At 34.8% G+C, this 14,391-nt stretch overlaps 1 protein-coding gene across 1 annotated transcript in view; it reads right to left on the bottom strand.

Moving 5' to 3' along the window:
• The window catches only part of LOC113039139 (collagen alpha-1(XI) chain-like), a gene marked incomplete at its 5' end in the record, with an annotated part of 61,330 nt that extends 57,544 nt beyond the window's left edge, over positions 1–3,786 (bottom strand). Inside the window, one exon of the mRNA XM_026197038.1 lies at positions 3,573–3,786. Within this exon, the coding sequence (XP_026052823.1) occupies positions 3,573–3,786 (214 nt within the window). The remainder of the gene's footprint in view (positions 1–3,572) is intronic.
• Between the last annotated feature and the right edge of the window lie 10,605 nt (positions 3,787–14,391).

Below are 14,391 nucleotides of genomic sequence, written 5' to 3'. Positions count from 1 at the left end.
CTTCATTTCACACACTGTGTGTATGAATGTCAAAAAAATAAAGCCACCAGACGAACCTCAAGATTTAACGTCTGACTGAAATGGAAATTTCTTAAATCCAAGGGAGGCAGTTATCTATCTGTGCATGTGTGTGATGTAACTTTACATGATGCTTTTATTAATTCATGAGGTTTGTTACATGCTCACACAAGCACCAGCTTCACACAAGAGATGCTTTTGTCCTGGTTTCCTGTGTTAAAGACTGAAGGTCAAAGGGCAAGAGCTAAGGGCCATCACTCCGGAGACGAGGTCTGCCCGTCACCAGGGCAATATGAAACAAAACCAGAGTTCAGAGAGGACGTCATATCTACGGTCTCATCTCTCCCTTCCCCTCCAATCAGAAAGAGGTCTTTATGCAGAATCCTAAAGGAATGCTGGAGTCTACGGACGCTTGGGAATCACATTACTCCTGAATCCTGATTTCAAGATCCTCTGTTATAGATCATCCTGCTGGTCATGCCCATTAGTATGACTGAAAAGATGTGAATTAGCTACTACACTGAAAAAAAGCTAGTAACTATAATAAATAATTATAAAGAAACAGAAATTAACACACTCAATTACACATAGTGGCACAGTAAAAAAAAATTAATAAAATAATTAAATTAAATTAAATTAAATTAAATTAAATTAAATTAAATTAAATTAAATTAAATTAAATTAAATTATAAATTTGCTTCCTAAGGTTATATTTTAAAATACAAAAAACAATTATCATAAATTATCTTATTTTGTTTTATATAGTAATAAATCAATAAATGGATACATAAATATTTCTTTATTTTATGAATAATTATAATTAATTAATTAGATTAAAATAAGTTAGAATCAGCATTAAACGTCCAATTTTGAAAATGTTTGAAAATAAAAAGTTGATACACTGACAATAAAATAAAATAAAATAAAATTCAATTGGTTATATCTTAAAATAAAATAAAATTCCATTGGTTATATCTTAAAATAAAATAAAATTGAATTAAATTAAATGTAATGAATTATCATATTTTTGTATCTTAAAAAAATTAAACTTTACATAAGAAATATTTATTTATTTATTAATTTATTTAGATTAAAGCAAGTTTTTCTAATTACATTTTCTAAAACATCTTTTTTTTAAGTATTAAATGTGAAATTTTGAAGCAGAAAGATTAAAATAGTATTTTCTTGTAAAACATACTCCAGTAAGCTTTGTTTTATTTACATCTGTGAAAAACTAATTTCCTTTTTACAGTGTAGTCTAGCCCCTTACTGGTCTTTAAACTGGTTTTCGAGCCTGGCCAAGTTCTCAAAGCCCCTTTAAAATCAGCCAATCTGACCAGACTTGGAGCATATCCTCTTTAGAGTCTGAAATATATCTATGTCTAAATCTAGAACAATCATCTCTGTCTGTACTGTTGTGACCTGGCTCTGTTGTTCAGGACGTCTTTCTAGAGGTTTCCTGCAGGTTTACAAACCATCACCAGAACTCCAGTGACCTACGACCCCTCTCTGTTACCCTGGAAACACGCCACAAAAGGAAGAGGAAGACAATGGCCTTATGGGTATGCATGAGGAGGAGGAGTTAAAAAAAGATGAAGAGTAAGAAAAGGAACTTCTTGGCAAAGAGAGCCTTTCTTAGTCCGCTACGTGTGTGTGTGTGTGTGTGTGTGTGTGTGTGTGTGTGTGTGTGCATGAAGTAAATCTTGAGCATCTAAGTCAAAAGTGTACAGAGAGAAAGAACAGATGCATTGTATTTGGAGCGACAGATGATTCATTTCTTCCATATGCTTTCACTCACCCTGTACATTTCTCAAGCAGTCAGGCGTGTGTGTTTTCTTAGCTGTACTTAAGGGACAAAATCATCCCCAGAAGTGAGCTCAATCTGACAAAACCTCCCTTCTAGGGACAGCTGGGGACATCCTCAAAGGTAAAATGTGTTACGAAGGGATGTGTTTTTTTAGAATTAATACAAAAAAATGAGCAAGCATATTCAGCAGAAACCAAATGCAACAGAAGTCAGCTACAAATCGAATTTGCTTTGAATAGCTAGACAAACGTGTAAACACTGGACGAACTATACTCAGATGCCTTTTAAGGGCAGACATTGCTGGATGAAGCTTAACGGAAGGGAACATCTAGAAAAAGTCCACATTTTATTAAAACTTCATTAAGCAGAAAGATACATAGTGGCAATGTAAGACATAAAACTGTTTTATTTTTTAAAATAGTTTAAAACTGCTATATGATGCATTAGTTTTTTGCAAATATTGGGCCGTTAAGTATTTTTATACTGTATGTATATGCTATATATATATTTAGAAAAGCCTTTGTAGCAGTAACAGACTTAGGAAGCTTAGAAATACTGTCTACGTAGGCAGCATACTAGAGTTTGGAACACAGTCGGTGTGATTTAGTCTCATCTAGTTTAGTCTCATAATGCTGGTATTGCATCTCTCTGCTTGTCTGCCTCGCCTCTCCTCTCCCTCCTTCCATCAAATTCTTCAGATTTTCAGAGTCCCTGCCAAAAGGAGAGTGTAGGGCACTGTGGCTACGGCCCACTGTGTAGTGAAGAGGTGCTCAGACACACACAGACAGTTCAGAGAGTGACACATACAGTAAAGTAAAAAATAAAATAAAAAATGTCAATTAAATTAAATTAAATGTTTTTTTATCTAATTTTTTTATCTTAATTAATTAAATTGAATTAATTTATTTATTTTACACACAGAGAGGTCAGAGAGCGACATATAGAGTAAAGGCCAAAAATAAAATAAAAATGTAAATTAAATTAAATTAAATGTTTTTTTTTATCTTAATTAATTGAACAGAATTGAATTTATTTATTTATTTTACACACAGACAGATCAGAGAGCAACACATACAGGAAAGGCCAAAAATAAAATAAAATAATTAAATTAATTTATTTTATTTTTTATCTAATTAATTTCATTTATTAATTTATTTATTTTTAAACAGAGACAGGCCAGAGAATGACATATAAAGGCCAAAAAAAAAAGTAAATTAAATTAAATTAAATGTTTTTTATTTAATTTTTTATCTTAATTCATTGAATTTAATTTATTTATTTATTTTTACACACAGACAGGTCAGAGAGCGACAGATAGAATAAAGGCCAAAAATAAAATAAAAAAATTATACAAATATTTAATGACATTAAATTTAATGAAATTACAATTAAATAATTTATATCACAATTTAAATTATGTTAAAATGTTCAAATAAATTTGTACGTGCAACGGGACCATGCATTGGCTCAGCGTTTCTGGCCCAATGCGGTTACATTAACAGAACACTGAGTCATCTCTCTCATCTTCCTAAATAGATTATCCAGAATGTCTGTGAGGATGGGAGGATGAAAGAGTTTCTGAAAGAGTTATTGAGGACAGAGAGTCTGTGTGCTCTGAACAGACAGCAGCAGCCCAAACACTGGAAAGATGGGGAAGAAAAGTAAACAGGTGCACCTGCATGTGTTTATGTGTGAGTGTGTGTGTGTGTGTGTGTGTGTATGCGCGTGTGTGTGTGTGTGTACTCACAGGGGTAGAGTTGTTTAGTAGGAGCGCTAAGCTGTGCATCTTTTGTGACCCTGTAGGCGACATCAGGACCTTTTGACGACTTCCGGTGTGTGCAGAAGCCTGTAGTTTTCGTTACACCCTCCGGCAAACTGTGAAAATCTAAAATCTTTAGAAGATCGGCTGGCTCAGCTGCAAAAAGAGAGACAGAGAGACACAAAATTAGTTTACAGCCATTTCAAGACACATATAAAAACCAACAACTCTCCCTCAAAAGCTTTCACACTATAACACATTATATTCTATTATATAGCATTTTCATATATTTGAACTTTTTTACATTATCATTTTTGTTATTGTTTTTATTTACAGTACATGTAAATGTCTCTTAAAAACTAATAAATACATAAAACATGCAAAAGAAACTTTACAAAACATGTGACAACAAATTAGTATACTATCATGTCAATATGATGCAAGTTAAAACTAGCATGCATTATACATTGTTTGCTGTGTGTGCTGTTTGCAATAATGCCCTAAGTCATACAAAACCACAAATGTGTCATTAGCAACCTAAAGCACCATCAAAACAAGCGACCACAGAACGACAAATTTAGAGGTCAGCTGACCATACGAACAGTCTTCCAAATCACACACACACAACCTTTCCACTCTCTTTAGTGGAGATATGGAGTGCAGACCACACACAGCTCCTCTGCATTAAACGCACGCGCACACACACAAACACACACAGATCCCTGGTCCGAATCTCAAGCAGGTCTATTTCCATGAAGTCAGAGTGACAGTGTTTATCACGAGCAGTCGCTGTGATTCTGATCAGTGCAGTCTGATGTGGTCTAAGAGAAGACAGCGCTGAGATGCTGCACAGCCTTTACATTGTTCCTTGAGGTATTTACATTAAAGTCCGTCTGTTCATTTCACTGCTGCTGGCGAAGAGCGACTAAAAAAAATATTTGGATCTAAAATGAGCAACTTTAAAACTGAAGTGTGTCATTTATTTAAGGCACCATGAAACCAAACATGATCCTGGTCATAAGTCACTGGGGTATATTTGTAGCAACAGCTAACAATACATTATATGGGGCAACAGTATAAAATTTTATTTTATGCCAAAAATATTTGGGATATTAAGTAAAGATCATGTTCCATGATGATATTTAGTAAATTTCCCATTATAAATAAATTAAAACTTCATTTTTGATTAGTAATACGAATTGCTAAAGACTTAAATTGGAAAAAGTTTAAGCAATTTTATCAGTATTTAGATTTTTTTGCAATGTCAGATTCCAGATTTTCAAATAGTTGTATCTCAGCCAGATATATATATATATTTTTTTTTTCACTCAAACGTACTTCACATTACAGACAATTTTAATTAAATAAAAATAAATAAAAAATTTTTTTAATATTATTATATTGAAAAAATATCTAGTATACAGTATAAAATATTTTATATTAAAATAAAAAATAATACATAATAATAAAAAATAATATATTTTTTGTAAAATACAAATTATAAATAATTATAAATTAATAATTTCTTTATTGTTTATTTAAAAAAAAACATTTATAATATTTTTTTGTTGTATTATAGCATTCCTGTAGCTAAAACAGTAGAGCATGGCATTTGTCATGCTGAAATACTGGATTTTATTCCCATGAAATACATAACGTTGATAAAATATGAATCATGAAAGCAACATAAGTTGATTATATAATGTACCATAAGTTGTATAAAAGTGCCTGCCAAATACATAATATAATTTAAATGAAAGTTATAATAAAGTGCTACTGAACAACCTATAAAATGATCAGGATTGGTATAAAAGACAACAACAAAAAATGCACATTATGACTACAATAATAAACAATGCAACTAATATAATTGGCAATATTACAAAATGAATTCACTTTAAACACATAGACTCAACAAGACAGTGATTCAGAGCAGAGTTAGCTTTTAATGTTTCCAGACATTACCAAAGATTTTCGAGTGAATTAATTTGCAGCAATTGTAAATCAGACATCGAATCTCATGTAACTGACTTTGGCCACAGTCAGATAAAAGAATAAATGTAATATCAACAGACGAGATCATGTAAACACATTTAACTAGCACACATCATCAAGAACAGCACACTATAATCAGAGATGCTTGCAGTTTGAGGCGCACATACTAAAATTACACAGCAACTGCGATAATTCAACTGATTACAATGATATTCTCCTTCGTTTTCTGAGCTGTGATAAGCACCTGTGGAAACCCGGCGTTACCACATTGAGGTTCTCCGGTTAGCCAAAGCTATTCAGCCGTCCCTGTCAAAGTAGCAATGAGGTTTGCCAAGGTAAAACACACTGCTAGGGTTTAACAATAAAGGAATGTTTTAAGGCGAACTGAGGGCTTCCCCAAAATGAGCTCTTTTATAAATATATATAAATAGGACTTAAAATGACACACTTTAACAGTTCGATGATAATATGTTGTGTCAGTCAAAATAATGGTATATATTTTGTTATCATTTAGCAAGCTGTGGAAATGAAAACCATGCCTGAACTTCACAATTGTGGTCAAACTTGATGGTTTGATAAATACATGTGGTAATAGTTGGCAATATAAAGCTTTGTCGCACATATACTTCCCAAATGCTTTGCTATAGAGTGTATATAATGAACTATCTATCATGTAAACACACACAAGATGCTGCTCGTATCAACATTTGGGGGGTGGGGGGGCACGAGAGCTTGCAGGCAGAGCTAATATTTACTCCAATATTTACACGTACAGAAGTGTATATATATATATATATATTCTTAAGGATGTTTAGTGGGAGAGCTGTAAATGGATGTGATGTTGCAGCTGTTTTTCCCCACAGCAGAGAATCATGACCTGCAGACACACTGTGATCCAGTAACCCAGAAAACACATCTAGACCAACACTCTTAAAATACAGTGCCTCTCTAAAACATTTCGCTGTATGGTTCTCTAAAGCTTAAACAGTTTCATTATAAATGCAGTTTGGGACTGGTAAGATTTTTTTATTATTTTAGAAGTTCTTCTGCTCATCAAGGCTGCATTTATTTGATTATAAATACAGTAAAAGGAGTAAAATTGCTAAATATTATTGCAATTTAAAATAAGTGTTTTCTATTTGAATATATTGTAGAATGTCACGTATCCCTGAGATGCAAATGTGTGTGTGTGTGTGTGTGTGTGTGTGTGTGTGTGTGTGTGTGTGTGTGTGTTCTAATTGGAACCTTTATCTTTATGAATGAATAATGACATTCTGAGTTCTGACTCTAATTCGTACTGGATCAAGGGTTTCAGGTCTAAAATACCTGATAAAAATGATAAAAATAAATAAATAAATCACTGCAGCACACTGTCACAAGTGACAGCTGTCACAGCTGTGGTTGCTGGAGTTACTGTAAAAAATACAGTAGAACATTTTACGGTTTTAACTTAAATTTACAGTTAAATACCCTAATTTTATTAACTGCTATAATGTTAATTTACCAACCAAAAAAATAGGAAGAATCATAATTATTTAAAAAAAACATTGAATTTGAAATGTTACAGGGAATTCTGGGAATGTCATTTTGCGGTTATTCACTGTAAATTATACAGTCTTTTTCCACTTCCTAAAAACGGTATACTGTCCATTACAGTTTTTCACCATATATAGAAGTGGAATTTACCGTTAAGGTAAATTAAGTTTTTACTGTAGCATTTTTACAGTCTTTTCCCATTAAATTCATGGGGTTTTTTTACCATTTAGTCACTTTTTTTTTAATTAACCAGATATAGAATTGTATTATTACAATAATAATACAATTACAATTGTATTATTATCTACATATTTAGACTGTAATTAAATCTGATGTTTTACAACATGTTTTACAGCTCAGGTTAAGTAGGATCTCTCAACATCCTGTAAAATGTCATGTTAAAATCACCCGCACATACAGGACCTGCTCAGGTGAAGCACTCGGGTTCACCTTACAGTCACTCAGCAGGAGTGTTTACACTGCGTGTGTGTGTGTTTGCCCTCTTAAAGACCCGTCCCAGGGGAACACAAACATCACCTGTAGAGATTTACTCCGTCACCGCAGTATTTCCCTCAGCAAACACCCTACAGACCGCAACTCAGGTGTGTGCAAACACTCCCATTCATAAAAGCACACTTATTAGAAAGACCAATTCCTTTTCCTAAACATCAGCCGCCACACACACGTTTCCTGAGATTATTATAATCAGACAAAAATGTCAGCAATTCAAATACACAGGAAATAAGCATAAATCAAATGAATGTAATGACTAATCTCTCCGTTTGTCTCAGCATTAAACGTGCTGGGCTTCAGTGTCAACTTTTAATTACATATTGACAGCATAACAGATGCCACGCACACACACACAGTCCCAAACAGAACAAAAACACATCAAAACAACCGGATCCAAACCGCATGCCACACAAAATACACACTGCTTCACACACACACACACACACACACACACACCAACAACTCCTATTTTCAGAAATCTGACCCTGTTCTAGATATAAACATTCAAATTAAAAGTTAGAGACTTTCTGCTTTAAAATGTAAAAATAGTTGTAAAGCAAAAAAAGTGATAAATTAACATTGGTTTGAAAAAAAAAACTACTGAAATTATGCACATATAATGTACAATAATTAAAAAGAAAAACAGCACATCTCATTTGAATATGCCTAAAAGATCATAACAGGTCAAAACATGACTGTTTGATCACTTTATAGACGTTTAAGCTTCTCAGAAGCTCATTAAACCAAATCATATTGAATTAAAGAGCTTTACTGTAAGGCTAATACTTGATCTGAATTTCCTGAAGGAAATAACTGTGCTGCCAAAGCAGCAAGAAAAATGTGAACCTTTCAGGCAAGTCTACATTTGTTAAGTTTGTATGAATGAAATTTGGTTTGCATGCAGATGAATGCAGATTTAAAAAGACATACCAAAATTCTAAATGCAATCATATATTCACATAAGAATATTATATACACTACTGTTAAAAAGTTTTTTTTTTTTTTTTTATGTTGATCACCAAAATAAGTTCACTTTATTTGATCAGAAACACAAATAAAATAAAAAACAGTAATATTTTGAAATATTATTGCAATTTCAAATGACTGTTTTCTATGTGAATATATTTAAAAATGTATTTTATTCCCTGTGATCAAAGCTGAATTTTCAGCATCATTTTTTTCCAGTCTTCTAATATGCAGATTTTACTGCTCAAGAAACTTTATTATCAAAGTTGAAACAGCTGTGCTGCTTCATATTATTATTATTTTTTTTTTTTTCAAATAAACAGCATTTATTTGAAAAATACATATTTTGAAACATATCTTCCCTGTCACTCTTGATCAGTTTAATGCACACAGTTTAAACAGAAATATATGAATGGTAATATCATATGCAGTTATTATGCAGTCTTTAGATGTAGGCTATAAAGTCTACAAAAATAAGAAGCACATCTAAAGTTGAAATTATAGACAAAATGAAGTCTCTGTAGCTTAAAAATTGCAGTGTGTAATTTCTTTCCCACTAAACCTCTTCTGAGGTTGACCTCTCGCTGAGGACGGGTAATTAACGACGAACCCATCACATGATGCCAGCCCAGATCTCCATCACAGAATCAAACCAGTGTTCAGTATTCAGCCCAGAATCATGTTTGGTTTCAGCGGAGGGCGGCCGATTGGCTCTGAGCTTCAGCTCCGCCGGGGTCACTGAGGTCATTCTGTTTAAACTGAATCCTCATGACCTCCGCTTGAGCAGGACATGCACGTTTCTTTCAATCTGCATGCAGGGTTGGGAAACAGTTTAGAGTCCAGCTGTGTAGCTGCTCTTGAACACACAATCAGACACGAGTTAGCATTAAAGTTAGCATTAAAGTTATTATAAAGTATTAACACTAATAGCCACAACCATTTGAAAGAAATGTCCACAATGCAACATTCTCACCCAGACCCAAAAGCATGGTTGCTTCACAAAACTTGACTGTGTGTATCTACAGCACATCTGGAGCGAGTGAAGTGTCTGATGGTTACAGCGGCTCTGTGCAACGGAATCTGAAGCGAGACGGGTTCAGAGTGTTCCAGGATGCCTAGAATGTTGCATATATCAGAAACATATGCTGCATTAAACTACAAAAACCACATCACACCGTCAAGATGGAGGAACCGCTCACATACGCTGCTACTTCAGATAAATCCGTGAGAATCTGACCCTCAGTCAGACCCTAAACATGGCGTAAATCGCTGATTGAAAGCATGCGGCGATGTGCTGCAGCTTTACAGTGGCATTTGATTCTGACACATTTCAGTGGTTTGGAAGCACTTCAGGAAAATGTAAGATCTCTGAAGCAATGACTTCAGAAAGAGAGACAGAGAGAGAGAGAGAGAGATTTGCATGAGACAACAGTTTACAGGCCTTTTCTCAAACACATCACTCATCAAACACATTGTTTGGTTCAAAGCTCAAGTGACACTGAGCGAGCATGAGTGTGTGTTTGTGTGTTTGGTGGGGGCAGTGGTGCATCTATTAAGATTTTCTGAAGAAAACATGCTGCTATGTGGTTTATAGGTGTTTTGAGTGTTTGTCAGGGTGTTGCAGTGTTGTTGTTAAAGTGAACTTGGTGCTCTGGGTGTTTCCAGGGCATTGCTAAGCAGTTGCTAACACGTTTATTGGTTGTGTATTCTAGTGTAAAGTTTCTATGGTGTTCTGAATGGCTGTTATTGTTATTTGCTGTCCTGAATGATTACTAAAGAGTTCTGAATGGTTGCAATGGTATTGAATTGCTACCCTGTTGTTTTGAGAGGCTGTTAGGAAGCCTGTGCTGACAGTTTAATGATAGGTTAATCTGAGTGATTGACAGCTCCTCGACCAACAGCAGCCAATCAAGTGGGAGGAGTGCCCTGTGGGTGCACGGATGCTGATGGCCTTTTATATTACCACCTCACTTCTTCCACATGCAGGAGGTCACTGTACACCAGCTGAGCTTTGACATGGACAGAGCTGTAATGAGAGGGAGGGCAGGGCTCAGAGGGCAAACGGGTAAAAAGCCAGGTATTGAACCAGGTGCGTTGAGCTTCTTACTTCTTCTGAAGTTGATTTCCTCTCCTTTGGCACACATTTAAACATGTTTTATGTATATATATATATAATATATATATATATATATATATATATATATATATATTCTGCTTTCTCTCTCTCGCTCTTTCAGAGGGCTTTTTGAAGTACACCATAATGGTATGGTTTAGTGGTTTGGTTAGACTTTGTGGTGTTCATTGGTTTCCACTAACTAGAGCAGCAATCAAGACCGACTGATTCAGCAAAAACTGTTTCGTCTGCTGCAACATTCACACACACACACACACAAACGTAGACACTTTAATCAGATTTGATTGTCTAATAAAGCCTTTATTTCAGCAAACAGCCTGTGTAGAGTTTTTCCGTGTTGAACAGCTCACGTTCTCTGACTGAATGGCTGGCTGGCGTTCAGCATGTGCATTAGACGCTGGAAACCATGACTCATGTGGTGCTGTACCACAACTCAATCACACACACAATTCAAGTACAAATGCGTCCAATTTAATCGGCACATGCAGGGATAAATGCACACTTTGAGAAAACAGCGTGCATCCCTTACCGTGAAATCAAACACACATTTAGTGCAAAACAGAGTCACCTCGCACACACACATTAAAAGCACAACACAATAATCAAAGTCAACTACAACTTCATCCAAACCTATAAAAACCCGCTTCGTGCTAAGATCAAAGCAGACAGATTTGAAGAAAACTTCAGCACAATAAAAATACTGAGATGCTACCACGGTACAAAGATAGTATCTGATTGATTTCGACATAAATTATGTCCTTGAATGATTACCATATATGATTGTAGACATGGTATTAGCATAGGACATGTTCAAAGAAATTAAGTATTAATATGGTACCGTGTACAAAAAAATGGTAAATGTGCAAAAGAAGCATGGTAATGCAATAGTACCGTGTTACAAAAATCTATTTATTACCAGGGTAACATGTACAAATATACAATATTACCATGGTACATGTACACAAAGCATGGTATTATCATGGTACCATGTACAAAAAACATGATTTTACCATGGTAAATGTACAAAAAAACATGGTATTATCATAGTACATGTAAAAAACAAAGTATTACAAAGGTGCTGTGTAGAGAAAATATGGTTTTACCAAGGTAAATGTGCAAAATGCATGGTTTAATCATGGTACATTGTAAAAGCACATGATTACAATGGTACAATGGTAATTCTTACTTAGTATTTTTGTCTTGTTTCCAGACAAAATATCAAAAAAAATTCTTAAATTAGAATGCACTTGGTAAGCAAAATGACACAAGATAGCCTTGTTTCTAGTGGGAAAAAAACAGCATTTAGTGAATTTTGCTTACACCAAGTAAAATAATCTGCCTGTGGAGTAGGGCTAATAAAATTCTTTTACTTGTTGCCGTCAGATAAGCAAAATACACTTGTTTTAAGCAAAATACACAAAAGAAATGTCCAAATAATCATGGTATAATCGTGGTACATCTAAAATCACAGTATTACAATGGTATCATAAACAAAAAACAAGGTATTACCACACAAAAAGTATAGTATAACCAGGGTAACATAAAAAACATTGTATTTCTTTTGGCACCTCGTACAAAAAAAAATTCATTTAAGTCTAACATAATCATCTTTTATGTTATATTCTGTTGCAGTTATTCTGCACCACAAAACCCAAGATCATAAAAGCTGAAAAATAATGAATCATAAAAACAGCTCATCAAAAGACATCATCACAGCTTCAATTAACATGACTTCAGTCATATACAACACGACATATAGTATAGATTATTACAACTCTGGAACAAGAGCCTCTCTGTCCTGCACTCGAGCATGAGTAAAGTGTGTGTGTGGTGTGTGTGTGTGTGTGTGCGTGTGTGTGTGTGTGTGTGTGTGTGTTTGATTCTTTCTGGAGAGAGCTGAACGTTTCTGTGGTTTTTGTGGCCGGTTCATAATGTGCTACTGCAGGAAAGAGAGAGAGACTATTTTATATTCTCAGTATGAGGCCAATGGAAGGAATGTCAGCTTTCCGCGCACCACTCCAGAATCCTAAAGTTCTTCTCGCATGTCTGGACCTGCAAGGGCTCCCTAAACATCTCCATGAATAACCCACTGAACATTATTGATTACTCATTACCCACTCCACGTATCGGTGTAACCCAGAAAAACCAGCAGGTATTGACAGAACACAAAAACTTTAATTTGCATGAACGTATTCCAGGTGTGCAGGAGCTGATGATGTCATACTGTCTTGTACTGGATGCATGGCACAAAATTGCTTGCTATAGTGTTTGTGCATTTTATGCACATTAGGTGCAACACATCATTTTTCTGTCCACATTAAGTGGTGCATTGAGTGACAAAATCACAGCCAATGGGAACATACTTGATAAAAAAAAAATAAAAAAAAAATTAATTTAAATTAAACAAAACTAAAAGGGCACATATATAATGGTCATCCCTAGTAAAATAAAATCTGATACATATGATGGTCATCTCTAACATGTCAAATAAAATAAAATACTCGTGTGAGTGTGTGAGTGGTTGTTTGATATGTACAGCATGGCAAAGCATTGTAAAATACACACACACACACACACACACACACACGTGACCTTTAGCATACTGCTCAAATGAAGCATTACAGGACCAACTGCTGCCCTCCAGTGATTCCTCATCAACAGGATAATGATACCTTATGAAAGATCATGTGTACTGACCCTTACAAACATTTACCACAGCAGTCATAGTTTCTAGCAAAATACCATCATTACTACAGTTATTGTTTCTGTAATTTGGTAAATGGGTATTTTTGACGATTGTTGAATAAAAAAAAGAAAACACACAAAACAATAAACACTGTTTCCCTAATCTTGCAATAACAATAGTACGGAAACTATGGTATTATAGCAAAACGTATGCTTGGTTAGGGTTCTTACATGCCACAAAAGAGGTCACCACACACACACACACACACACACACACAGTAAATTGTACAATTGTACAATGATCTAGATAAATTAAAGATGTTTTGATAATTATCATGGTTGGGGGTGGGGGGGTCATGATTTTTTGCAGTGGAAGTCATTTGGCAGGAGGGCCACTCACTCACTGACCTTCAGTGATAAAATCTCATAATGCAAAACACTCCTTTCATTCAGAACGTGTTAACACTTAACAGAATGACAAATTCTTTTTGAGATTGTTTACTGTGTTAGAAAAACATTTCAAATACTCTAAAGCAAAAACCTTGAAAAGCAGATGGACGTGTCCCACCCTCTCTTTCCATCTTACACGTGCAAAAACACACAAATAAACAGATATGCAAGCATAAACCTACAAATAAAAAGCGGGTCAGGTCAGTGGGTCTCCATGGGCCCTTGTGCTGTTTTGTGATTGGTGTGAATTCGGAGCACGTTTTGCGACCCTCTATCTCACTTTTTCTATGTGAGGAACGTGTATTTTTCTTCTGTCTTAATGAAACAGTATTTTATTCCTCTGCTACTCCACAGCGAGGGGAGGGAAGAAAACATCTGGAAGACATTTTTCCTTTTTTCCCCTGCTCTTTTTTCCCTCTTTTTCTCTGGGATCAGCAGACATCACAATGACGGCTATAGCTTCCAGATGTGAGAACACAAACTCTCGCTCTCTCAATGCTCGAATCCCAAACGCCAGGAAATAAAAGA

Source organism: Carassius auratus, chromosome 21, assembly GCF_003368295.1.
Source record: "Carassius auratus strain Wakin chromosome 21, ASM336829v1, whole genome shotgun sequence".
Classification (NCBI taxonomy): Eukaryota; Metazoa; Chordata; class Actinopteri; order Cypriniformes; family Cyprinidae; genus Carassius; species Carassius auratus.
Note: the sequence above shows the minus strand (reverse complement) of the source record. Positions and strands in the feature narration are given on the sequence as shown.